Source organism: Oryzias latipes, chromosome 3 (genome assembly GCF_053564925.1).
Source record: "Oryzias latipes strain Hd-rR chromosome 3, Olatipes_Hd-rR_3.1".
NCBI classification, from domain to species: Eukaryota; Metazoa; Chordata; class Actinopteri; order Beloniformes; family Adrianichthyidae; genus Oryzias; species Oryzias latipes.
In genome coordinates, this window is record NC_136239.1 from 20,352,720 (window position 1) to 20,377,717 (window position 24,998).

The 24,998-nt window shown below is 37.8% G+C and overlaps 1 protein-coding gene across 6 annotated transcripts in view; it reads left to right on the forward strand.

The window, feature by feature from the left end:
• Nucleotides 1–24,998, forward strand: part of gpc5a (glypican 5a) — a 124,013-nt gene that overhangs the window by 54,395 nt on the left and 44,620 nt on the right. For 4 of the 6 annotated variants that reach the window (XM_078945135.1, XM_078945134.1, XM_011490229.4 and 1 more), the window contains 2 exons: nucleotides 4,241–4,361; nucleotides 23,401–23,563. In XM_078945135.1, coding sequence (XP_078801261.1) covers nucleotides 4,241–4,361; nucleotides 23,401–23,563 — 284 coding nt within the window. Of the gene's footprint in view, nucleotides 1–4,240; nucleotides 4,362–16,321; nucleotides 17,411–23,400; nucleotides 23,564–24,998 lie in introns of those variants that run through there. The other 2 variants (XM_020713154.3, XM_078945138.1) reach the window with 2 other exon arrangements.

The window sequence follows — 24,998 nt, forward strand, 5'->3', positions numbered from 1 at the left end:
TGCCTCCTACCTTCTTGTAGGTGGTGCTTTATGCCACTGTGTGCTTTCGCCTCGCGCTGAAGAATATGCGATGATCGTGATCTGCTTTTTAATCTCTAACATATTTAAAAAGCAGATTCTTATTTTGTGGTATTCAGTCCAACGATTTCATTCCTGTTGCCACGCTTGCTCTGCTGCTGGAATTTATCTGCATTTTACCATATGGATCTCTGAATTTAAAATGAACCAACATTATATCTTATATTTGTGACATTTATCTGCATCCAAATAATTGGATTTGAAAAAAAAAGATTTCCCAACTGAAAAGAGTATTGCACGCAGGAGTTTGGCCACATATTTTCATCAAATGACACTATTTGCAGAAGATTAATTTTAATTATTTTGAATTTTTTTTCCAAAAAAGGAAGACAGGAATTAAGAAATGGGCCCATTACATTTTCAGACTGCAGTGCATGTGGAATGAGGGATCGCTTTTTATTTGACTGTTTTTATGCCCTTTTTGGTTTTTGTAAGCATTAAATTCACCATAAACAATTAACTGTAAAGCAAAAGCAAGTCATGTGCATGTCCTGGGATCGAACAACGCTCGAGGCAGATGGATCATAGCTCCTACAAACATGGTTCAGGTGCAGCTTAGTCCCTACGCATCAGGTTGCAGCCTCAGGCGCCTGCTGCATCAAACAAACCAGACCTTGACTTTACACTTATTTTTCAGTTGATCATGAGGTTCAGATGAGAAAAAGGAGCCAGGTTACCGTGGAGGAAAATGTTAGAAGATGCTGACATGCAGCGAAATAACCTGCCGACAGCTCGACGTGTGGGCTATGAAATCTATCCTTTCCTGTTAAATAAAAACTCACGTCCAATCAGTCACACTAAATGATTTTAAAAAGGTAGATGTGGGGGTAATAAATGCTATAATTGACTGACTTGTGCACGTTTTGCTTCCAGTCAATCTTTACCATTTCTGCACTCCTTCAACCTGTTGCAGAACAGGCCCTGAGCATAAAGCAAATTTTAAATCTATTTTTCTTTTTAATATTCGATGAAGATGTAGAGAATCATGGATTGACCGCACTATAAGGTGTTTTTTTGTTTTATCAGAAACTGTTTCAGTTGTGAGAAACAGTTTGAGTGGGTAACATTGTCAAAATGGTCAAATCTTTAGGGTTTTGCAGAAAATATTTTCAATACATTTTATTTTAATGGATAATCTTTAACTGTATTTTTCATTGGAGATATTAGAACACAGAAGACAGCGTTGACCCTGACATCTGTGGACTGCTCTTTTCTCCTGTAATCTGATTGGTTAACAGCGTCAGTTGACCTGTGTCATTTAAACAGGATTGAGATGAAGAGCTGTCTACAATCTCAGATAGATGCCTTAGATCCACAAATTGTTCTGACTGATAGAATCAAACTAATTCCATCCATCCAACCATTTTCTAAACCCGGTTAACCCCTTTCTGAGTCATGGGGTTGCTGGAGCCTTTCCCAGCCACTGATCTGCAGATAGGACTTTGTAACATGTGCATAATATGTGTGCATTGTGTTAGTATAAGAATGGTGACCTTAAAAAACAAGGTGGTTAAGGTGGTTTTGTTTTTGCAGCCTCATAGCCTCATTCATTCCTGGAATATTATCAATTATTATTTTTGTTTTGTTTTTAATTATTTTCTTTTAGAGTACATTATTCCCATTCTATCTGTCTGTCTGTCTGTCTGTCTGTCTGTCTGTCTGTCTGTTTAGACGTTTGGATTGTTGAACACCTCCACCCACCTGTACTTTGAAATAAATGAAACTCTTTTGTTGCCTGTGTTTTTATTTACATTTCTATCTTTTTAAATTGCACTGTTTGTTCTCGACATAGCTGCCGCATTGTAAGCCCCACCTTGTGTCCTTTTCTAGGTTTTGTTTTTGTATTTATGCACAGATAGATGTTTTTTTCCGTCTGTATTTTGCCAGAACTGCACCAATCACACACAGCACCAAAGAGTTGAGGTATTGTGGTAATTAGGGACTCTGCCTTGGTTTTTGAGGTTGATTAAATCTTGTGGAGGAGATTAAGACGCAGTGTATTGCCTTTATTCACCTGCAGCCACGGCCACAGGCATTACTGCTGACAGACTGAAGAGAAACTAAAGAGGGAGAAGGCCTTGAGCTGATCTGAAGCCTATTACCAGGCTGTAACAACAATGAACAGTTGTGTGGAGTATGTTGTACATCCAGTGCCGTTTAATAGTTCAATTTCGGAAAGGTATCACATGCAAGCTTGATATATAGTTTTCATAAACCATCCATATAAACAGCAGCCAAGCACCACAGCAGACAGACGCAGTTTCCTGCACACATCGTGACTCATGTCCTCACATTCCAAATCCTGCTTTAACTCAAGGGTATGACTGCAAATGAGTTTTGCCATCACCTTTGTGTGAGTTCAGAATATTTATCATCTTTTTTGTGGAGCTCCCATATGAGTGGACGAGATAATAGATTAGATTTAATTCAGTGTGAGTTTTTTTAGTTTGTTTTTCAGACGCGTCGCCAGCGCGTTCCTCAGAGGTGGCAAAGTAAGTTCCGTTTCTCGATTTAAATTGAGTTTTGCACTGCTGAAGAAGTGACAATAAAAGAAAAACAAAAAATAAATTTAATCAAGGGATTCTTTGTGAAGAATTTAGACAGATTCAACAGTAATGGGGTGCAGAGGTAAAGTGGTTGACCTCTGATTGGGAAGTTGCAGCAAAGTCTGCCTGCCCGTGTGTTGAAGTGTCCTTGGGCAAGACACTGAACCCCACATACCCCCTGTGTGCACATCAGTGTGTGACTGTGTGTGTGCATGGGTGAATGGGACTGTAAAATGCCATGGGCCTTAATAGAGGAAGAAAAGAACTATAGAAGTATATGCCATTTTCCATTTATGTATACTATATCAAAATAAGAGTGCTACTTTATCATTTATGTTTACACATAAGACAAAACCTCCAATATTTAAAGACCCACTCCGATCTTCTTTTGGTCTATTATAAATGCGTTCCCAGTGGTCTTTCAATTCTAATTATGCTGTTTTTGGAAAACAAAACAAAAACAAAACTGTCATTTTCTAGGACATAGTTTCTGCAGAGCAGCAGTGGTTCATCAGAAATGCACATCTAACAAAAAAGCTGAGCAAAATTGGAGCTATTTAGCCGAACAGTTTTGAGCCAGATTCCAGTTCAGACGAGGAAAGCAAAGACGTACATGGATCTAGTTGTCTGCAAGTGAATGCATTAGAATGGAGCAGAGCAGGAAGCTTGTGGCGTGCTTTATTAACTTCTACGTCACACCTATGATCTTTCAATATGATCAAAAAGCACTTTTTCATCTGCTTCTGATTCACAACACTTTGAATAAAGAAATACTCAAAAGTACAGTTTAAATCTTAATTTTATTGATATATGTCTACCATCATGAGAAAAAGGCTACAAGAACATGTTAAAACACCAAAAACACAATTTTTCCTCACTGGGTCTTTAAAAGGTAAACATTTTATTACCAAAGTTTTGTTTATTCATTTAAATGGTAGAAACTACTTAAACGGTAGAATTGAAGTACATAAAACATGTTTCAAATGTTAAATGTTACTCTAAATTTTCCATATATAGGTGTTAATGTGTGCATGGGTGTGAGATTTTGGCCGTACGTCAGACTGGCGACCTGTCCAGGATGTTCCCTGCCTTGCCTTCCCTGAAAGGGAAAATACGAGAGTAGAAGATGAATGAATAAAGTACATAACAATGTAAATACAAAGAAATTGACTTTTGAAGGTTACAAAGCTGGGAGTATAACGGCATAATTGTAGTTCAGTTTAAATTCCAAAGTTCTTTAATAATCATGAGAGAAACTGCCTACCTTGGGTTCTGCATGCAAGGATACACAAATACATAGATACCATTGTGAGGACAAAGCATTTTGTTTAGTTCTAAGACTCATACATTTTCTGTTTTAAATTGAGGGGAAAAAATAAAAAATAAAAGCTTAAGAAAGACTATATTTGAACTTATACTTAACTTAGCTGTTTCTGATAAAAGCTCTGCAAATTTCTATCCAATTTCTTTGTGTTCGATAATTTGGTGGCATTAGATTAGAGATGTCAGTGTTAAGAGCTTGTTGATGTCAAAGATGATGTTTCAGCGCCAAAGTTATCAGAAGCAAAAGGATAAATAACAATCCATAATGCTTTTTATGTTGTTTTTCTTTACAGCTACACAGTTCGGGTGGTTGGAAGTGGAGTCAGAGCTCAAAGTGCTAATCCTGAGGTGAAGGTGAAGGGAACCGATCCTGTGATAAACCAGATCATCGACAAACTCAAACACATCAACCAGGTGACACTTGCTAATCCTTTTAATATTTTACTGAGTGATGTACCGTATCGTTTTATGAATTACTGCATCAGTCAATTCTTGTAAGTGTATATTCCAAAGCTCCATTCTGATGGTCACACAGTAGCTTTTGCCCCCTGCAGCAACCATCTTATACTTATTTTTTTGTTTACAAGTCCAATTCTTCAACCTGCAAAGGCAAAATCCTTTTGACAGTATTTCTCAAGAGGATGAAAACTTATATTACCTTTGATATCACAGAAAACTCTTCACATTTGAGAAAAATGCCCTTAAATACACCATCATTTCTAGACATGGGGAAAAAAATCAATCATTACACATTTAAAAACCCATTGAATCTGTTTTGTGTGTTTTCATATTTACAAAATTCTTTTCTGCTCTATTTCAAAATCAATGCAGCTTTCAATGTCCCGGTCTGCTTCTTTGTCCATTTGTGCTGCCATGGATTCTCTTACAGCTGCTTATCTCTCAGGATGATGAGATTAGAGCAGTTTAGCACTTTCTTTTCTGTAGCTTTGGTAACAGCTGCCTTGGCTACCTCTGGGTTTTTGCAGCGCAGCGGATGCAGCTTCCCATGTCTTCACGTGCTACTTTGTTCTTGCAAATGATAGGCTGAAGGCCAGGGCATTTCTGTTGACCTCACGTTGGCATCCCCTCCTTCACTAATTCTCGCCATCTGTTGGATGTCAGAGCTCATAAATCTATATCATAACCATCTGAGAGCCTCGGATCTATTTTGTTGACATTCGTTGTGGATAATAGTTTTTGACGTGTTCTCTTTTTTTCTGGTTTCATTTTAAACGTGATTTGAATGCAGATCTGTGATTTTGTTTTCTCTTTTTTAGTTACAGGGAAAAGAAGATTGTTTTATAATCTTTAATACTCTGAAATAGTTTATCTGTTCCATGTGATTTACTGTAAGTACTATGAAACAGATCATGATTATGAGCTCAGTGCAGATTATGTAATCACACACAATCTGCTGAGAGCAAGTGCATCACCAAGTGCAACTTAAAACCCAAACTGTAATTTTCTTTCCTTTTTTTTAAATCTTCAGTACAAATCTTTTTACCTGTTTTAGACAGCAGATTGTATTCAGGTAATGATTACATAAATTAAAAAGCTTTTGACCTTGCACATTCTTGCAATTAGTGCCCCGAATTATTAAGCAATTGGTGATTTGTAATCCCGACGACCATAATTGAGCTACTATTTCTTTATTTGAATAGCTTCTTCTGCAGGTTTTAGTAACTGTTTTTTTGTCTGTGTGCCTTTTTTCTTTTTCACTAGTTTATTAAGCCTTGATACAAACATGGGTAAACAGTAGCAAATTATAGTTTGAAAATACAACAAAAACACTTCATGCACTTGAAAACCCACTCCAATGAAAAATGTGTTTTCAGTGTATTAGTGTTTTTAGTGTTGCTTTAAAAAATTGAGCTTAAATCTACTTTCCGAGTATCTCTTTATTTATCATTCTGAATCAGGAGCAGATGAAAAAATACTGTTGGAAAAAAGCTTAGGTGTGGCATGGAGGCGCTACAGCGGGCCAAAGGCTCCCTGCTCTGCTCCATTCTGATGCATCCATTCTTAGACAAATAGATCCACGTATGTCTTTGTTTTCCATGTCTGGATTCTGGTTTAAAACTGTACAACTGGACAGCTTCTATATTGCTCGCTTTTTTTTTTTGCACTGGTTATGTTAGCTTGGGGTTGTGAGGGGCTGTAAGCTATGGTGGGAATGAGTTTAAACAGATGAATGTTAGGAAACAGAGGTGGGCTTATTCCACGTCAACAGTCTCAGAGGCGACAATTTTTCTGCCGATTTGCAGAAACTTTGTTCCAGAACTTGACATAAGTTTTTATATTTCGGACAAAAACATGACATAATCATCATTAAAAGGCCACTGGGTACTCTTTTAAAATAAATCAAAAGATAATCAGAGGGGGACTTTAAAGCATTTGTGTGTTACTCTTGCCTCTGTATTAATTACAAGTTTAAATTTAATCAAATAAATGGTCAGTTTTCCATTGCACATTTATACATCTTTTTCATTATTACATTTTCAGCCTTGCAGTTCTTTATTTAGCAGTCCTTTTTTTCCAACTGATGTAACTCAGCCTGTCACATTTTTCTGAAACATTTCTGTTTGAGAAAAATTGCAGCTTATTGCTACGCAAACAAAAAGAAATGTCTGAAGTTAATTAACAGAAATCCCTGGACGGATTCATTGGAATGTAAATCCTTTTAGTTGGTCTGTTGCTGCAGCTTCTGACGGGAAGAGCTCTACTCTATGTTTGTTGGGACAGAAAAATTAATCTACCATAGGAGCAGTTTGCTCTTTTTTTTTTTAGGTGTCTCTGCTTTGTTACCATTCAGTGACTTCACTCTGATCTGAGTTTGGGATCTCAAAGTTTAGATTTTTGGACCAGAAGGAGCAAGATTGGGACAGAATGTTAACTTTGCATTATTTGCATCCTTTTCTCCCCCAAAACAAATTAATTTACTGAGATTCTGAACCGGCACATACAGTATTATGGAGATACCAGTAATTCTGAAAGTGCGTTTTCATCCAGGCACTTAAAAGCTGTTTCCCAGAAATTCAATCTTTCTCAGACATGCATTTCTCAATTTCATTGTTTGCTCTCTTTTCTTTCCATTCACTGCAATCTCCTGCTCTTCAAAACAACAAAGAAGCAAGCAGACCCTTTATGAGGATATGCCAGCTGCATGAAGGACAGCCTTATAACAAAAATAACGCTTTCCTTTATGCGTCTGACTTCACACATGACTTTATTACAAAGTAAGAGGAGTTTTTAGATAAGTATTTGTTTAGTGATATACAATCAACTAAAAATGATAATCATAGTCAGAAATTAAAAATTAGTTGCTAGCCCTAAAAAACAAAAACTGTTATAAAAAAAGTGCAAGTGTTATATGTGTGTGCATGGGGCTCCATTATCAATAACTTCCTTTTAGCAATTAATGTTTTTTTTCCTCTTTCTCTATGCTGATGTGGTTGTCTTTTCCTATCCGTAGAACAGACATTCTTCCTCTGCTCTGGGAAACCATCTATTCCTGCTCTGAAGGTTTATTAGCCGTTTTAGATTACTTTGATTAGTATGACCTTTCTGAGTTCTCACATTTTACTTTTTTTTTGTCGTGGGTTGCATTGTGTTTGCAAGTAGTTAGCAATGTGGTGGAAGCTTCACTAAGACCTGTCCCCCGCAGCATGCGTATAGAAAAAAAATACATGAACTTTTCACCCTACAGGCTCACTGAGTGTTCTATATTGATATTGTATATGTATATATTGTGTATATATATATTGTGTATATATATATATATATATATATATATATATATATATATATATATATATATATATATATATATATATATATATATATATATATATATATATATATATATATATATATATATATATATATGTATGTATGTATTGTATATGTGTGCGGACCACCATTGTCCCCTGTGCAGGTTTGCCCACTTTTTTGCCTGCCCACATCCACCCATACAGGCAGTTGTGTTGGTGCAAAGCTGATATGAAAAGGTGTTTTTCTTCTCATCAGAATCAGCTGCTGAGCAGTTACGGTAGGTCACAGAGCGTGCGTTATTTGGATGTCGCTGGTGACATCACCGGTTAAAGGGTTTAATAAAATAAAGTTATCTTTTTAACCCTTGTGCTATCCTAGGCACTTTAACGTTGGGAGTTGGGTCATCTAGACCCACTAGACAGTGCTCTGAACCTTTTTTCTTCAATGATTTGTGATCTTCACTGGTGTCCATGGATTACATGAAATCTTTCCACCTTTATCCACCTTTGTCATGGTAGGAATAACACCTCAATTTAAGGGTGGGGTCATAGGATAGCACAAGGGTTAAAGCAAACTTCCAAATGTTTTTTTTTAAACAAAGTTTGATTTCCTATCATAATTTCTTTACTTTTAGTTTGAAGTTCTGTTTAGTTCCCACCAAACATGCACAGATATTTTTGTCACATTATTCTTTGTTTAAAAAAGGGTTACCATGGCATTGTTTCACGTTAAAAAAAAGAGCAATTCCCAGCACAATCTCTATAATAACCTCACACTTTTATGTTGTACAGATTTTGACACAGTTGCTGTGCTGTTAAACAACAACAACTTTTCCCAACATGGCAGCTGTGTCAAAAGTGACACATCACATCATAAATTATCAAGGCAGCTGTATAAAGTAACAGAAGCCTCTTACCCGCATGACTCGTCTCAGAGCTCAGCATCGCAGCTGAACCTCTCCCACCCCCTTTGATAAACTCAGAAAAGGTGTTACATCAACCAGTGTGACACAAAAAAAAAATCCACCCCAAAATAAACCAAAGATAGTGCTCGCTATTTGCAAATGAAACACTCCATGACATTGTACTAAATAAATGGAGGAAACACAGGAATTCTGTTTGTTTTGCCATAACTGTTTATTTTTGGATTTAACATGTTATTTATTTTCCTTAATTTGTTCTCTTCTTTATTGAGAGACCTGTAGTTTTGAAAAACTCAATTTGTAATTTTATAATGAATAATGAGCATTCAGTATTACCAATAGTATTGAAGATTGCTATAATTTGGAAATATTATATACTTTAACGATGCATTAACATGTTTTTTCGCCATTCAGCTGCTATTTTGTAAAAGTAGGAATTACGTGTTCCTCTTAGGAGTGAAGATTCAGTGCAGCAGTCTGCTCAAAGCTAGCTGAGATCCCTCTAAAGAGTGATTTTGGAGTTAAAACCTCCTTGTGTTGAAATTTAACATTTACCCTTCTGCACAAGTGCAGTTTGTCTAGGCTTGCAGCACTTGCAGACAGAAAAAGAATAAATGCTGGAGGATGAATGGTGACCCCTGTCTGTTTAAGTCGTGGCTGTGACCTTCTAGATCAATGCTCAATGAGCTGTTCCATGCTGGAAGCCATTCCTGGCTATTTCTTGGATTTGATTTCAACAAAAGCTAGCTGCAAACAAGTCCGAGAAAAACCACACACACAAGACAAATTGCACTCCGACGCTGGGTCAAACTGATTCTCAGAGGAAGGGGGTTTGTTGTGCGAGCTGTAAGCCTCATATCAGCTAACAATTTGCTGACACTATATATATTTCATCTCTATAGTGTGTTTGCTTTATATTGCTACCCTAGATTAGATATAAATTGTATTAAAAAGCTTATAGAATTTGTTCTGATATGGTAAATTGAAATTTCCAAACAGGATTTGGGAGAAGATTCCTTTGGTAAACATTTCTGACTGAGTATCTGCATGAGTACACCCAGGACATGTCAACACAGTCGAGCCAACAGTAAGCTTCCTCCTCTTGTGTGATGTTAAAGCATGTCAGGAAGTTCAGGGATGAAGCAGCTAGCACATGAACAAGCTTTTATTTGACCTTTTTTTCTTAAATTGTCTTTAAAGTCTCACTCTGATCATCTTTTGTAAAAGTGGTTTACCAGTAGCCTTTTAAATAAAAAAAAACAATCTGTTTTTTCTAGAACATAGTTTCTGCAGAGAAGCAGCAGTTCATTAGAAAATTACCTCTGACTTGTGGGTGCAGAGGAATCCCGCCCCCCTTCCTCTCCCCATTGCTGAAAGCTTAAAGCAGGGAGCTTGTGGCCCGCCCAGCATATTTGACGTTACAAATAAACTCTTTTTCAAACTGCTTTTTTTTCTTCTGCTTCTCATTCACAATTTGAATAAAGAAATACTCAGAAATGCAATTTTGAGCTTAATGTCCTCCATCATCAGAAAAATGCCACAAGAACATGTTAAAGACACATTTTTCATCAGACTGGATCTCAAAATGAAGGAAAAGTGAAGCTGCTTTTTAAAAGTACAGTAAAACAGATTTCTTCAAAGTATAAATCCTGAACTAAAAAACTAAAACTGAAGAAAACAAAAAAAAATTCAAACATTTGTAAGTGTTTATCACTAAAATTTATTATTTAAAGACATTGTTATGCAGTTTGCCAAAAAGGCAGTTTTACCTCTGACGTTAGAAAAAGCGTATTGATGTGGTGTACGGCTGTTGACAGAATGTGCGTGCAGTCTTTTAAATACAGTTAAACATTTTTTTCCCTCTGTTTTGTAGCACCAAGCACTAAAGAACCTTAGGACAACACATTTGACTGGATCCTAACTGCAGCATTTTTCATTTTCCATATCTAAAAAAAAAAGAATTCCATAGGTTTCTTTCAATTACCTGCAATTACAATTTAATGTTTGTCTCTCTTTTGACAAAATTTCTTCATATTTTTTGACCAACCAACCAACAACAAGCATGCAAATTGGGCTTTTTAAAAGCAAAGTAAGGTCATCTAATGAATCCACTAATGAATAACATTAAACACCTTGACGTGAAGCAGGTATACTCATACATTTATTAAGTGTTTATGTTTTTTTATTTCATTTTTCTGTCAGTATAGTGTTAAATCATGCACTTAACGTGTGTGGGTGTGCAAAGCCTGATTTTTTTTTTTTTAAAGAAAAAAGTATTGCTGGCAGTAAATAATTAATCCAATTAGTGAAGTATGCTTGATGAATGATTTGCATTGACTTGCATTTCCTTAATGTTCATGCTTTCAAATATGCCTGTAAACTCTGCTTTTAATTATGGAGCGTGAACTTATTGAAATGAACTGTCGTTTTTGGTTTTGATTTTAAAAAAAAAGCGGTCATTAGGGACACTGAAGTAAGCTAGCAGGCCTTGAAACCTTTAAACTATGGAGCCAGAACTTTGAGAACTGGCAGAGACTATAATTAGCTACAATGGCACCTTGAATTTATTTGGTTTTACCTATAAGCAAAAAAAAAAAAAAAAAAAAAAAGGTTAGCAAAAGGTGGAGATGTGGTGCAGTTATATGCACAGCTCCTGTGGCGGCTTGTGTGCCTGATCACAGTCCTTGAGTCTAGTTTGCATGAAACCATCATATCGTCTCTGTGGGACTGGATTTGCAAACAATTCTGATTGGCATCTCACCAAGTGCTAAAGTGGAGCACAAGTGTCCTCCTCTGCGCCTGACTGGAATCATCATTCTATCAACTCCAAACTCATTCTTCTGCTGTTCAAAAGATGATGATCCCACACGCTACGTGATGTTCTTTATGCTTTTGCACCACAGTCTGCCTGAAGAAGAGCTAATCAGGCAGAAATGTGGCAGTTCAAGGTGGAGGCTCACAAAGGATGCTCTTCTCCTGATTAAAAATGCAGCTAATGTTTGAAATCTAAGGCACATGCATATGTGTGTGGGAGTGTTGGGAGGTAGTTTGGGGGGGGGGTTTAATGACAGTTCATTTTACAGTATGACCAGCAAAAACATCAATTACATATACCAGTGCGCACTCTGATTCCATTGTACACATGGGTGAGCGTGCCCACATCTTGCATATTTCACACCATATTAGTCTTGTAAGTCACTATAACATTGGTGCAACTCATTATAATGGAAGGTGCCGGGACGTGAATGCACAGGAGCACATGAACGCCACCGTGCCTTGTGTGAGCGCTTGGAGAGAATTTATTGAATGAATGCTGATGTGTGGTTTGTAAGCAAAAGGGGGAGATTCTGTAAGACGTTCTCTGTTGGGGGCGTTTTCACATTTGTGTAGGGAGTTGTGCGTCCAGGCAAGGGTTGATTTTATTTTCTGAATTTTCTTATCTACATCCCACAATTGCTGTTTGCTGTTGCTATTCATTTGCCACTGACCTTGACTCTAAACGCAAAAACGGCTCCTAGTTTCCCCTGGACAGAATGGAAATGCGTCATTACTATTCTTCTGCCAAGACTGCAGAAAAAAAAAACCCACACAAAACAGTAATGCGGCTATTGACAAATTCATCATGCAATCTAAGTGAACAAACTTTGGATTTCATCATTTTGCTCATCAGCAGCTCCTTCCTATGAATTATTTGTGGACTCCTCTCTTCTTTGGCTGTCCTCCCCTCTTGATGTGGTAAAACCCATCAAGAATCCATAAGTAGGCCCTGTCCTGTGTCTCTCAATCAGAAATCAGGGGCAAGCAGCTCCTCACCCAGTCTGCAGGCTGAATTATTTACCAGCCATTGATGTGGTGGTTGACCAGCAGTTTTGCTTGTGAATTATTCATAACCCCTCTCCTTTTACTCCAAAGCATTAACACTGAGAGTGTATTCAGATTTTATTTGTTGTGCTTCTATATTTGCATACCACAACTAAACATTTGAATGTTATGAAAGTCCTGCACGGGAACAAAGGCAATGCTATTCATGAGCAATATTTAGGCTTTTGGGTGTACGGAGGCTTCTGTGTGTTTTCCTATTTTTTTATTTATGTATGCATTTTTTTTTCTTCAACACTACTAAAACATAACATGAATTGGGTTTGTTGTAATAATTCCTGCTGGTAAAGAGCAACATGTCACAGCAAACTGTGAAAGTAAGTCCTCTGGGAGACAAATCCCGACACCTGCTGCACCAAAGCCCCCCTCCAAACAAAGTCCCATGGTGCAGTGCATTAAGACTGCAGCGTGCAGCATAATGATTTGTTTAACCTATGCTCATTGTGGCATTCATTACACTGCAAGATAAGGCCAGGACAGTAAATAAAAACATTCCATAGACAAATCTAGCTAAGCTGCACACCTGTAGATAACTTTATCAGGTGAGTGCACATGTCCACACTCAAAGGAGCAGCATAATCCTCTGTGTTCTTGGTTAAAAATTATGGCAGATTTGTTTTTCATTTTAATAGAATAGGAATTTTCTTCATTTAAGAAGAAAAGGAAAGGGCAAAAGAAGTACAATTTATAAGAAACATGCTTTTTTTGCCACTGTACTTTATTGATGGTAAAGTACTACCTTGAAGTGCAAAAGACACCAACAAATCCCTCAACGCTGAAACATATAAAAAGATCATAATGACAACTTAAATAAATGAATAAAAAAAACATTACATCTTAGTAATGAAAACAAACTTTCAGAAACCAAAACAGAATTCCAAAAAAATTAAAAAAAAATTAAAATAAAATGTTTAAAAAAAAAAGGAATTTCAAAAAGAAATGTTAAAAAGTGAAATAGTTTGTGGTTGCTTCTTTTGTTTCATGTTTTAATGTTTTATTTTCATTTCTGGACATCACCTTTGGTTTCTGAAATGTTTTATTTTCTATCGGGATCACCGATTGGATGATGAGATCTGTCCATCATTTCAACCAAAAGGAAACAAGCATGTAGTTTTACTGGATAAGCTCCATACTAATTTTCCGAAATGTTTCATTTTTATTTTGTTTACCGGTAATTTGGTAATTTTTGTGTGTTTTGGTTTCTGGATTTTTGACTTGATTTCTAAAATCTAATGTTTTTTATTTATTAATTATTTTGCTTCTTTAATTGTCATTGTGATCATTAAGATGTTCTTGCGTTAAATTATTTGTTGGTGTTATTTCCATTCAGGGTCACTGTAATAAAGTGATTAAAAACAGGAAATTGATAAAAATATTTTGAAACGTTTTTATTTTCATCTCAATTTCTTTTTAACTTGTCCTGTCAAGCAGCTGAGCAAACAGATGAGAGCTGGAGGCCTTTTGTGTTGGACAGATACTGTTACAATACGGGGTTATGAATCTTTAGACACACGAGGTGTATCATTTTTTGTGCTGCACTGTGCCTTTCTTCAACCCTTTTCTTGTTAAACAAATATCAAACATCAAGTCTTATTCACAGAACGTGTTGCAATTTTTGAAAATCCACTTGTGTTTTACATTTCTGGGAATAATTGGGTCTCTTTTTTCTGATGACAGCAGAATGCAGGACTGTTTTCTTATCGACTGATTATGATACCGCTCAGGGGCGCACCCACTTCGTTTGCACCTGTACTGAATTGGCTCAGAAAGCTCTGGCTTCAGGCGAAAGTGCAGCTGCATTCAACTGCTCAAAACATACAACCCAGAACCACCATGACCTTCCAAAGCAGAGGCTGCTGCAGGGCATTCTACAGGGAAAAAATCTTCCACCTTAAAGAAACCTTCTAGTGAAGACACCTTATCAGTCCAAGTCTCTTTTCTTTATATCTTCAGCTAGGACACTAAACAACTCTTGGTCATTATGTCCTCCAGTATGTGTGGAGGAAGGACTAGCCCTTTTAAAAAGGAGTTTGTTGTTCCTCATGTTGCCAAGTTCCTGTTTAGTAAAACAAGAACAAACGATTGATAACCTTTTTTTTTTATTTCAAACAGGGTTTATTCTGGAATTTGATGTTTTGTGGTACGAGAGGATGGTTTGAAAAAAAAAAAAAAAAATGGTTACAATAAGATAGAACCAAGATATAATTTATTTGAACAGTTGTATAGCATTATAGCATTCAGCAGGAATCCTCACTGTCCGTTTTTAAAAACTCGTTTAGCAAATAAGACAAAACCTCCTAAATTTAAAGTCCCACCCGATCATCTTTTATTCTATTGTCTTTTAATTATGATTATGCCGTATTTAGCCAAAATCCAAAAACCTTTGTCGTTTTTTACAACATAGTTTCTGCAAAGCGGCAATAGTACATTAGAAATTTACATCTAAGTTGCGTGAAGGACTGGTGGCACCCTTCCCATCATCCATCTGTTTACGTCCTCTCCCACTAGCTTACAGCCTTTCACTCCCCCAACTTAACATTACTGTAGCAACAAAAATGGCAAGCAATATTGGAGCTATCCAGTTTTGAGCCGAATTCCAGTACAGATGAGGCAAACAAAGGCGTACACGGATCTATTTGTCTGCAGGAGGATGCATCAGAATAAGGCGGAGTAGGGAGCTTGTGGCACACCTATAGGCTTTTTCCAACTGTTTTTTTTTATCTGTTCCTGATTCACAACAGTTTGAATCAATAAACATTCAGAAATGATTTGTTAATCTCAAAATTCTTATGTTCTCCATCATGAGGAAAAAAAACATTTTAAAAACACCAAAAACAAAATTTAGTCAGAGTGGGTCTTTAAGGTGCCGTATAAATAAAGGGATTGATTGATACTATCAAGTATTGCTCAAGACCAAAAGCTAGTAATTCCAAAGACATTTAAAATTTGGAGCTTGGGGTTTTAGAGTGAACTCGTTCCCCAAAAGCTCTTTTGTAACTATTGTAACTATTGTTTCATATGTGCTTGTTTTCTAAATATTTAAGCAAATGCAGAGGCTTAAATAATTTAACGACTTTGAGCAAAAGCATGAACCATATGGTGATTTTCACTTAGGCCTCTAAATGAGTGACCTGCTGCCTGGTAGCGGTTGCTGCTCCTGGTCTGGATAAACATGCTGTCAGTGGTGCTGCTGCAGGAAGGGAGATAGGAAGTGACAGTGTGCGTCTTGGGAGCTGACACATATCCTGACACTTTTTTTCCCCCTCTGACTGGCAAATATGATCATTGTAAGGACTCCTTACCGCCCTCCATACATAGTAGAACGAGTTCAAAGAGAATGCTAATAAGCTTAAAAATCCGGTCACAGCATGATTCATCCCTTGCATCTACTGAAGGTGTGATTCACTTTGCCACATGACACCCTGCACCTCTTTAGGAAACACATCCTGTACACAATCCACAGCCTGATGACAAATGAGTAGCTTTTATTTGTCACTTGCCAAGTGAAACTTTGAATTTCTTGTGTGCTCTTTTACCTGTAGACCGAACAGGTCTTTTAGCAGAATAAGCCCTGATTATACTCTTATATCTACAAGATAAATGTCACATTCTTTATCACATTTGCTAAAAAAGGCCCATTTTTAAATAAATAAAAGTGAAGCCTCAGCAGTCAGAAATAAATGCAGTAGTTGATCAGAAATGCTTTTGTTGTTCCCTTTCACCTGCTTCACAGTCATTTATCATTAAAATAAAAATCATCCAAAAGCTGTTAATTACATAAACAGTTTTTTTGTGTTTGCAGGCATTATTGACTGTTCTTAGAACCTGTGGGGAGAAGCTGCTACTGAACGGGTTGGTGCATAATTTAATGCTCCAGTAGCGTTTTCCAGATGGCAGGAAAGGAAAAAAAAATGTGGGAAGGATGACTGGTGTCCTTGATTATGCTCTGGGCTTTCCTTTTGCTGCGGGTAAAGAAGATATCATGCAGTCATAGCGTGTCTGTGCCAGTAAATTTTTGATGGAGGCTTTACTGTGTTTTGCTGCAGTTCTCATTCTTCTACAGTCAAAAGTGCTAAGCCATATACTGTGATGCATGCTGTCAGAATATGCTCTTCATGGGGCGGTGAAGACAGATGAGTCAGTTTGCCTCAATAGGTAATGTGAGCCTGGTGGGTATGACCAGGAAGTTTGTGCTGTACATAGAACAGACCTCAGAGATATATAAAAAAAAAGATGTTTAAGGCAAAAAAAGGCGCATTTATATGAACATTATGGCTGTGTCACACTGTTGCTATGTACACTTTGCGCATATTTCACAAATGAAAACTGGTAACACATAAAAATATGTGGAAAAAATTAGAAAAGTTCTGTTTTTTTATGTGAAATTGTCAGAGATGTACTACGAATGAACCTTGTTAAAACCTCGGAAGAAGAATAAATAAACCATGCAAAGAACACGTAAACATGTGCTTCATTGAATTTCTTCCCTTTCACATCCAGAGCACTAGGCAGAAATCACATCACATCAGCACCATGGTCAGCACCCGTCGCAGACTCTCGTGATGCTACATTTTAATGAAACAGTCGGATTCCTCAGGTTTGCAGCAGTTCTAAGTCAGCTGCTAGGCGCCAGAGCCCAAAGCACTGGGCAGAAACTACATTGCGTCAGCACCATGGTCAGCACCCACCGCAGGCCCTTGTAATGCTCTCGGCAAGGATCGCCCCTGGCAATAGCCGTAGCTGGGAAAACCATGAGAAGGGCCTGGCATGCCTAAAGAGTTGCACCCGCGTCAGCTGTACCCGGCCCCCCTCCCCTTCTGTGCAGCGCCCTCTGGGTGGGAGACCCCCACTCGGTGTAGACTGCTGGAGGGGTAAAAGATCGGCTGATTTATATTCCCGTCACACAATGTGTCAATCGCGCATAAATCCTGCGTAATTATTGCACTGTTTATATGCAATTCATTAGTGATTCGTGCGTCAATAACATAAATGAGACGTGCACCGTATACGAAATATGAAAGTTATAGTTGTGTGGTGCATGCGTGTAAAGTCCGTTAGTCATACAAGGGCATACATTGAACGGTCATGGAAAGCCACAAATTTGCATCACACACAATTAGGTGTGGTTTAATAATTGCATATAAACTGCGATAAAATGCATAAATTGTGCAATTCTCAACTGACCAAAAATTTTGAACAGCTCAAAACCGAATATACGTAAAGATCCTTTGGCTAAGACCATTGACGGACATTTGCGCACATGAACGAATGACAAACGCAAGAAACACTTATGAATTACGTATATAAAGCATGTATCATGAAAGACCAAAATTTCCTCCAACAACGGGCAAATTGTACGTAGCGGCTGTGTGATAAGGCCTTATGTTTTGTCCAATCAGTTATTTAAATCAAAATCACTAGAATTCTTCAATATAAATGGTTTTGCACCTCTTCCATCTGGACACTTTGGGGCAAATTCTAGGATATTTGTACATAGTGTTTTTTAGTCCTTTAGTCATATTTTTTTTGCTACAACGCCTAACACTGCAACATCCTCCTCCTGTCCAGCATTTGCATTTAAGTGCTCTGTGTACAGGGCTCTCAGAACAGGGTGGTCAAATCAAAGAGACCAAGTCGTTATTTTTCCCATTGACACAGGAATTACATTATCAGGCACAGGAGAACACATCCACATTTGCACACCTCCACAAAGCCTCTTTCCAGCCTTAATGGCTTCACTGAGCAGATCAGTGACCTCAAACATGACATTCAGTCATTCTTGAGCGAGAGGGAGCCAGGTAGCTGAGTGACAGGTGGCTTGAGAGAGAGATGGAGAGAAAAGAAATCCAGCTATAACAGACTGACGCCTGTAAAACCTTTCTGAAACAATATTCTGTCTTACAATATCAGAGACTTCTTTGTGTGAAATTACAGGAGAAGAACATCTGCCACGCTGAAGCTAAATCAATTAACTAAATGGATGGTTGTTAAGGGAGAAATCTGAATGAGTGATTATGAAAGGCATAATGTTTTTTTTTTGCAGTGTGTGAAACTCTGTTCTGATCCAGTCAGAAAAAATAATAATTAAAAAACATAAATTTGTGAAATTATTTTACCCTAAACAGTTTATTATTTCTGTTCAAAGCTACAGATTTCTTAAGTCAGTCACCACATTAAATTCTGAGAACACCATTCCCGAATGGTGGTCAAATACCTTAATTGGCCACTATTGGCTGCCGCTGTGTCTATCATGTTTTCTTAATGCAGCATGTTAACCGGCAAACAAAGCTCATTAGCATTTAGGATAAAGTGCAGCTAGGGCAACATGGAACATGGTGCCGGTGCTCGGTGCGAAGTATCGCACAAAGTGGCATTTCGACCTAATGATGATACATGAGGAAAGGTTTAGGGGTCACTGCTGACCTGAATATTCATCTTAACCAGACTGTCACCATGGACAGGTCGCCAGTCTGTCTCAGGGCTACAAATCACACACCCATGCACTCTCACATTCAAGCCGGAGTTCCCTTAGAAAACCCACACATGCACGGGAAGAACATGCAGCCAGATCTTGAACCTTCTTTCTGTGAGCCAAGATTGCTAAGCGCTGTGCCACCGTGCAGCCCCTTCACTAACATCATTTTCTTTTGTTTTTGTTTAAAAACGTCAGAGGAGATATACATATAACCGTTTTGGGGATGTTTTCTTTTCAATAGTTGCTATGAGTAAACATAAAAAAATGAGAAAGAATAAACTCATTGTAAAAGCTACGGTAGTGTTATGGTTTAGCTTTGTTTTTAAAGGGTTGTACTATTATTTGCTCATCCCTGATTGACTGCACACACTCACCTAAAAACATTGGCTTGTCTGGAGGGGTTGCTGGTCAAAGGAGGGACACATCAAAATCAAATGTCCTCCCATAGTGGAAAAAAAAGTGTGCGTCATTTACAGCGACTAATAACCCTGTCAGGATTTCACGTCGCTGTGTATCAGCGAGGCCATGGCAGCTGATCAATCAAAATCAACATACAGCATTTACCTTGTATCTGATTAATAGTTTGGTCATACATGCAAAATATCCCATTGATATTTTAAAACACATGAACTGACATTGATCATATTTTTTTGCAAGATTTGATTTATTGAATAACAATGTTTAGCCAATGCAAATAAATGATGCAAAGCAATATCACATGGGACTGCAGCTTAAATAATAATCTATTTATGAGTTTTGTTTTCATTTATGACAGGTTTTTGATTTATTTAGAATATTACAGGTTTAACCACATTTTTATCCATGTCATTATAATTACGCACTTGTTTATTAAAAAATATTCTGTTTTTAGTCAGTAATGTTAATCAAATGACAAAAATCTACTTGATTAAGATTACCTCCTTATTTTCCTATATAAAAATACCCATAGTAGTGTTTTTTCAAAATGCTGTAGTAATGTTTACTTACACGTGCCCGAGTTTGTTTGTTTTTTAAACCAAATATGTTTGTGTCTAAGCCAAAAAAAAGGAATTTTAAAAACGGTATTTTCAGAAGATATGTTGTCTGGTGTGATTTAAGGAATTCACAATGTTTTAGTGCTCTTAATAATTTAGCTTTCCTGCAGGCAATAAAAGACATCTCTGAGAAATTGAGAAGCTTTTATATTTCTTTCGAAAAGGGGAGACGATTGTGAAAAATATACTTTACTGATGACCACCAGGTAGTTGTGAGCAATCACAGCAGATGTTAAAGGCCACAAAGAGAAGAAAAGATACAAATTAACCGTGAAAAGGTTAATCAAGAACCTAGAGAAAAAGAGAAGGGGGAACAAAAGTGTGCTTTAGACAGACATCGGAGGAAAGAAAAGCTGAAACACATTTGTCCCTGAATAAGACCCACAAGTTGAGGCATCAAGGTTGAGTCAATAAATCAAATAAAGGTTTTTAAAGACAGATGAAATGAGAAGGACTCTCAAAGGAGCAGAGGCAATATGTTAGTGGGATCACTTATCGACAAAGTACTTCATGCCAAGTTAGGCAAAAGGTGGTGGAGGAGATGAGTTACTTCAAACTTTTTCGGGTGAAAACCTTGGAAGATACAGTAGGGAGTTAGGATTGTTATATTAGACAGCAATAAAGGCCTAATTTACTAAAGGTTTGCATGCTAAAAAATAAAACTTGCATATTTGATAGCATGTTCAAAACAAGTTGCACTACATTTACTTCTCCGTTAAACATCTCAAACAGAGTGAGAAATTACACTGCAAATTGCACGTTTGGCCTTCAAAGCGACGTTTAAACCGCCTGAGCCAAAAACAATGGTTTTACAGTAAATTAATACAACTCACCTGATTAACTGGCTGCTGATGTTGCTGATCGGCAGAACATATAATGTCTGACATCACATATAGGATCTAGAACAGCACAAATGAAAGCTGAAGTGGAACGTGTGCGTTGATGGTTGTTTGAGTGGAAGTAAAAGCCTCGAAGTATCCGAATAGAGCTGCTCTCTTCAAGATAGGGGGAGAAGCTCGGCCACCTGGAGGTGGAGCTGCTGGTCCTCCATGCCAAGAGGAGCTAGTTGAAGTTCCTCTAGCGTCTGGTCCAGGTGCCTCCTGGACGCCTCCCTGGGTAGATGCTTTTTGCATGTCTCACTGGGCGGAGGCCCCTGAGAAGACCCAGCACACACTGAAAAGTTTATGTCTCTTGACTGGCCTGGGAACGCCTCAGGGTCCCCCCAGAGGAGCTGGAGGAAGTGACCGGGGAGAGGGAAGTCTGGGCATCTTTCCTTAGACTGCTGCTCCAACGACCCAGGATCCCAGATGAGCGAAATTGATGGATAGCTGAATGGATAGATGGATGGATGGGTGAATAGTCAGATCCAATTTTCCCCAGTTCATATTGTATGTTTGACAAGAGTTCTATCATGTTTCACACCCAGCTCGACCAGTTCCTGTTTATGGGGGTTTGGCAGTCTGTCCCTCAGAGCCACTCAGAATCATGGAGTTAAATTTTCATATTCAGTCAATCCCCCTGACCGCGCTACAATTATGCACTACAGAAACACATCATTCTCTATTATGTGGCAATCAGTTGGTCATGTTTCTGCCAGAGTTGGAAAGAAAACTATAGCAATTACTAGCTTTGACTGCCTGTGGAGTTGATACTCGCCATCATCTAACCTGCCACAGGCTAGCATCAGAGACCACGCACACGCTCAGATATGTCCCAACTCAGGCGTGCCAGCCAACCTAACGCTGTCTCTCCCCTGTGTGCTTTCAACCACAGTAACTAATTATCATATTCACTACCTTTCTCATCTGCACAAAGCATTCTCTCTTGTTTCCATCGATGCGTCATGAATTTATATGAGCCAATTAGTGTGTGCAATCCCCCCAGTGTCAAATTCACAAAGTCTTTAATTGAGATTCTGCAGCAGAGACTTACTACAGAAACTTGAGCAGCCCTTTACACCAGCAGGGCCAAGGAGGATCAACATCATGTAGCTCATCACTTACAGCCGCTGTGTCTACGGAAGACTGAAAGCACCAAAATGAATGGAAATAAATCAAAACTGTAAATGTTTTCATAGGATAATTTGAAGTACAAAACAAGTCAAAATACCTGATCTGTGCAAAATCTCTATGTAACTTTGAGTTAACAACAAACAATCTCTAGTAACTCGATGTTTAACTTTTGGATTTTTTATGACTTGTTTCTTCTTCTGAATTTCCAGATGCATACAAATATTTTGTGTTTCTTTGTAATTGTTAGTTCTGCTTCATTATGAAAGTTAGTCTCTCTTTCCCGGACTAACAGAATCTGAAAGCAGAAACTTTTGCTCAGAGCGTTTTAGCTGTTTACTTGTGAACCAAACTATAGGATCAAACCAATTAGAAGTTTGGAGTAACATTTTCTTCCAACTGTAATAAAAAAACAAAACAAAAAAAACATTAGTTTAATTACTTATTTACACAAAAACCTCACAAAAGTCTCTGGCAAAAAACAAAACAAAACATAGTTTGCAAAACCTAGGCTCACTCTATTGATCAAAGTTAAAAAGTTTCTCCCCCAAATATTCTTTGGAAAACAAACCTGCATTTGCATAGTAAAGCATAAACTGTAAAAAGGTCAAAAGAGATGTAACCATATAAAAAAGACTAAAAATGATGGTTCTTGTAAAAAATCTAAAGAGAAACCTAGAATGCATTTTTACATTTAAAATGCAAATTAAATTAATTAGTTTAATGAAGAAAATCCCGTTCTTCAGTTCTGCTTTTTTTAAATTTTTGGAACAGCAACTCAATGTGTCCTTTACAAAGTGGGGTGACTTTATGTGTAAACAGAATTTCTGTAAATACTTTTTTTTTTTTTTTTTTTTAAAAATCAAACTTTATTCATTTCAACCATGATTGAAAATCTTTGGTGTTGGAAAAAAGGAAAAAAGGGAAGAAGAGGGAGGGATGTCAGGGGGGGGGGGGGGTAGTGAAGGGGGGAGGGGGGGGTAAGACCATGAAGCAGCATAGAGCAGACAGGTTTACTGATTGTTTATCATTACGGTACGGTTCAAATGTAGTACAAAAAGGGCGGGGCCTGTTCACACACACACTCAAATATTATCAACACACCTGCTAGCTGCAAAAAATGTTCACATGTCAACATGTACACAAAACAGATAGTGTTCACGAACGCATACCTATGCCTTTAAACCAACTAGTGTGAAATCTTTCATTCATTCTATCATGCAAACTATAAGTGCAAAGGTGAGCTAACTTCTGTAAATACTTAATAAGGTGTAAGCAACTTGAAAATACATAAAAAGTCTGACTTTAAAGGTGTGTATTTACCCACAAATGTATAGTTATCATGTCCTTTTATCCAAACTAGTTGTTGCAGGGGAAGTCCATTCCTAAACTGGGCTCCTTGGATCAGATCGAAACAGGAAGTGGAGACGGAGAGGGACGCTATAGCGGCGAGTGCGATGATGAGGACGGTTGTGCCGGGTCAGGAGGCGGCGAGTCAAAAAGCAAAGTTTCTAAAGTCTTCAAATGTAAGTTTGAATATTTCAGTATTTTATGAACAGGTTAGCTATTTTGGTTTTATGGAAATAGTTTATGTAAAAACATTGTAGCTAGAACATTTCATATGGGGGAGCGGGAAGGGGGCAGAAGACTTTGGAAAGGTAGCAAAACACCACAGTGGAAGGCCATTACAAACGAAGGGATCACAAGTTTGTGTTTCTAAGAAATGTATTGTTGTTGTGGTTTTTATTTAATAAAAGCATTGCTTTTGTTTTTGCAATGCTTAAAGAAGCTTGGATTGAGGAATTCTTAATCTTTGCCAATAATGATACTAATGTTGACCTAAAAATTGCAAGGGGGGAGTGGGGCAAGGCTTTTTTTAACCCCGTGTAGCTCTGCCCCTGGTGTAAAAAGTAGGCACACAATATTTTGGACAAATGGACATATAAAGAAAGTAAATAATATCCACATAGTACATTAAATGTAAAGAATCACATACATAGCCAAATTGTAAATTGTAAATTATTTTCGGTCAATGACAACTACATTCTGTTTTTAAAAAAAGAATGATAAAAAGTTTTTGATCAGAAGAGACAGCTAGAGCTGCTGTTTTGTAATGCTATATTTTAATAAGACTGGCTCCAATGCCTGTTTTATGGCAGCTGTAATAATAGTCATTAAGGATAATAGTTGCTATGGGGACATTATTGCAATCAAGGCCTGTAACTTCAAAAATTATTGCTCCTTGGTGGTTCAATAACCCTCCGTGAATCACAACGACAGAGCTTTCCTCTTCATTTTGATACCTTTCACACTTTTCCCCTGGCGCACCGAATCCTCCTATCCTCTCCACTCCATCAAACATGCTAACAACCTGATTAATCACCTTTCTCGTTTTGCCTATGGCGTTTGCGAGGAAGTGGGGGTCATCCAAACACACTGTTCCATCAGTGAAAATGTTTCCTCTGCCGCTTGTCAGTCTGACTCGCGGCTTCTGCAGCTTAGACTCAAGAAAGCTGCTTAACAATCGCTCATCTGAAGCTGACGAAGGCTGTGACATTTATCACCTGCTGCAGCTGAGCCGCCCTTTCCTTGTCATAGGCCAGATCAGCCTGTCTTCTATATTTATGACCCACTGTCTGTTGTTACCCCTGTTGAACATCTGTCCTTTGGTGCCTGACCCTTACACTGCCACTAAAGCTCCCACCTCTTTGCGCAATTCAGCATTCATAGCAACAACATGCAGCTAAAGGTTTTTGTTGGGATTTTTCTTTCAGTTTGTGCATTGAAAGGGTCAATAGAAGTGCAGGTCTATTGTTGGAGCAATGTCCCAAAACTTACAGCTTTTTTACACTGAGCTGTTTGGTTCACACCGAAGTGTATTTGCAAAGAGACTTGGTTTGAGAGATATGAAAGCTTATCCAGGTGTGGTGTGAACCTGGAACTACATTCACACGGCCCTTG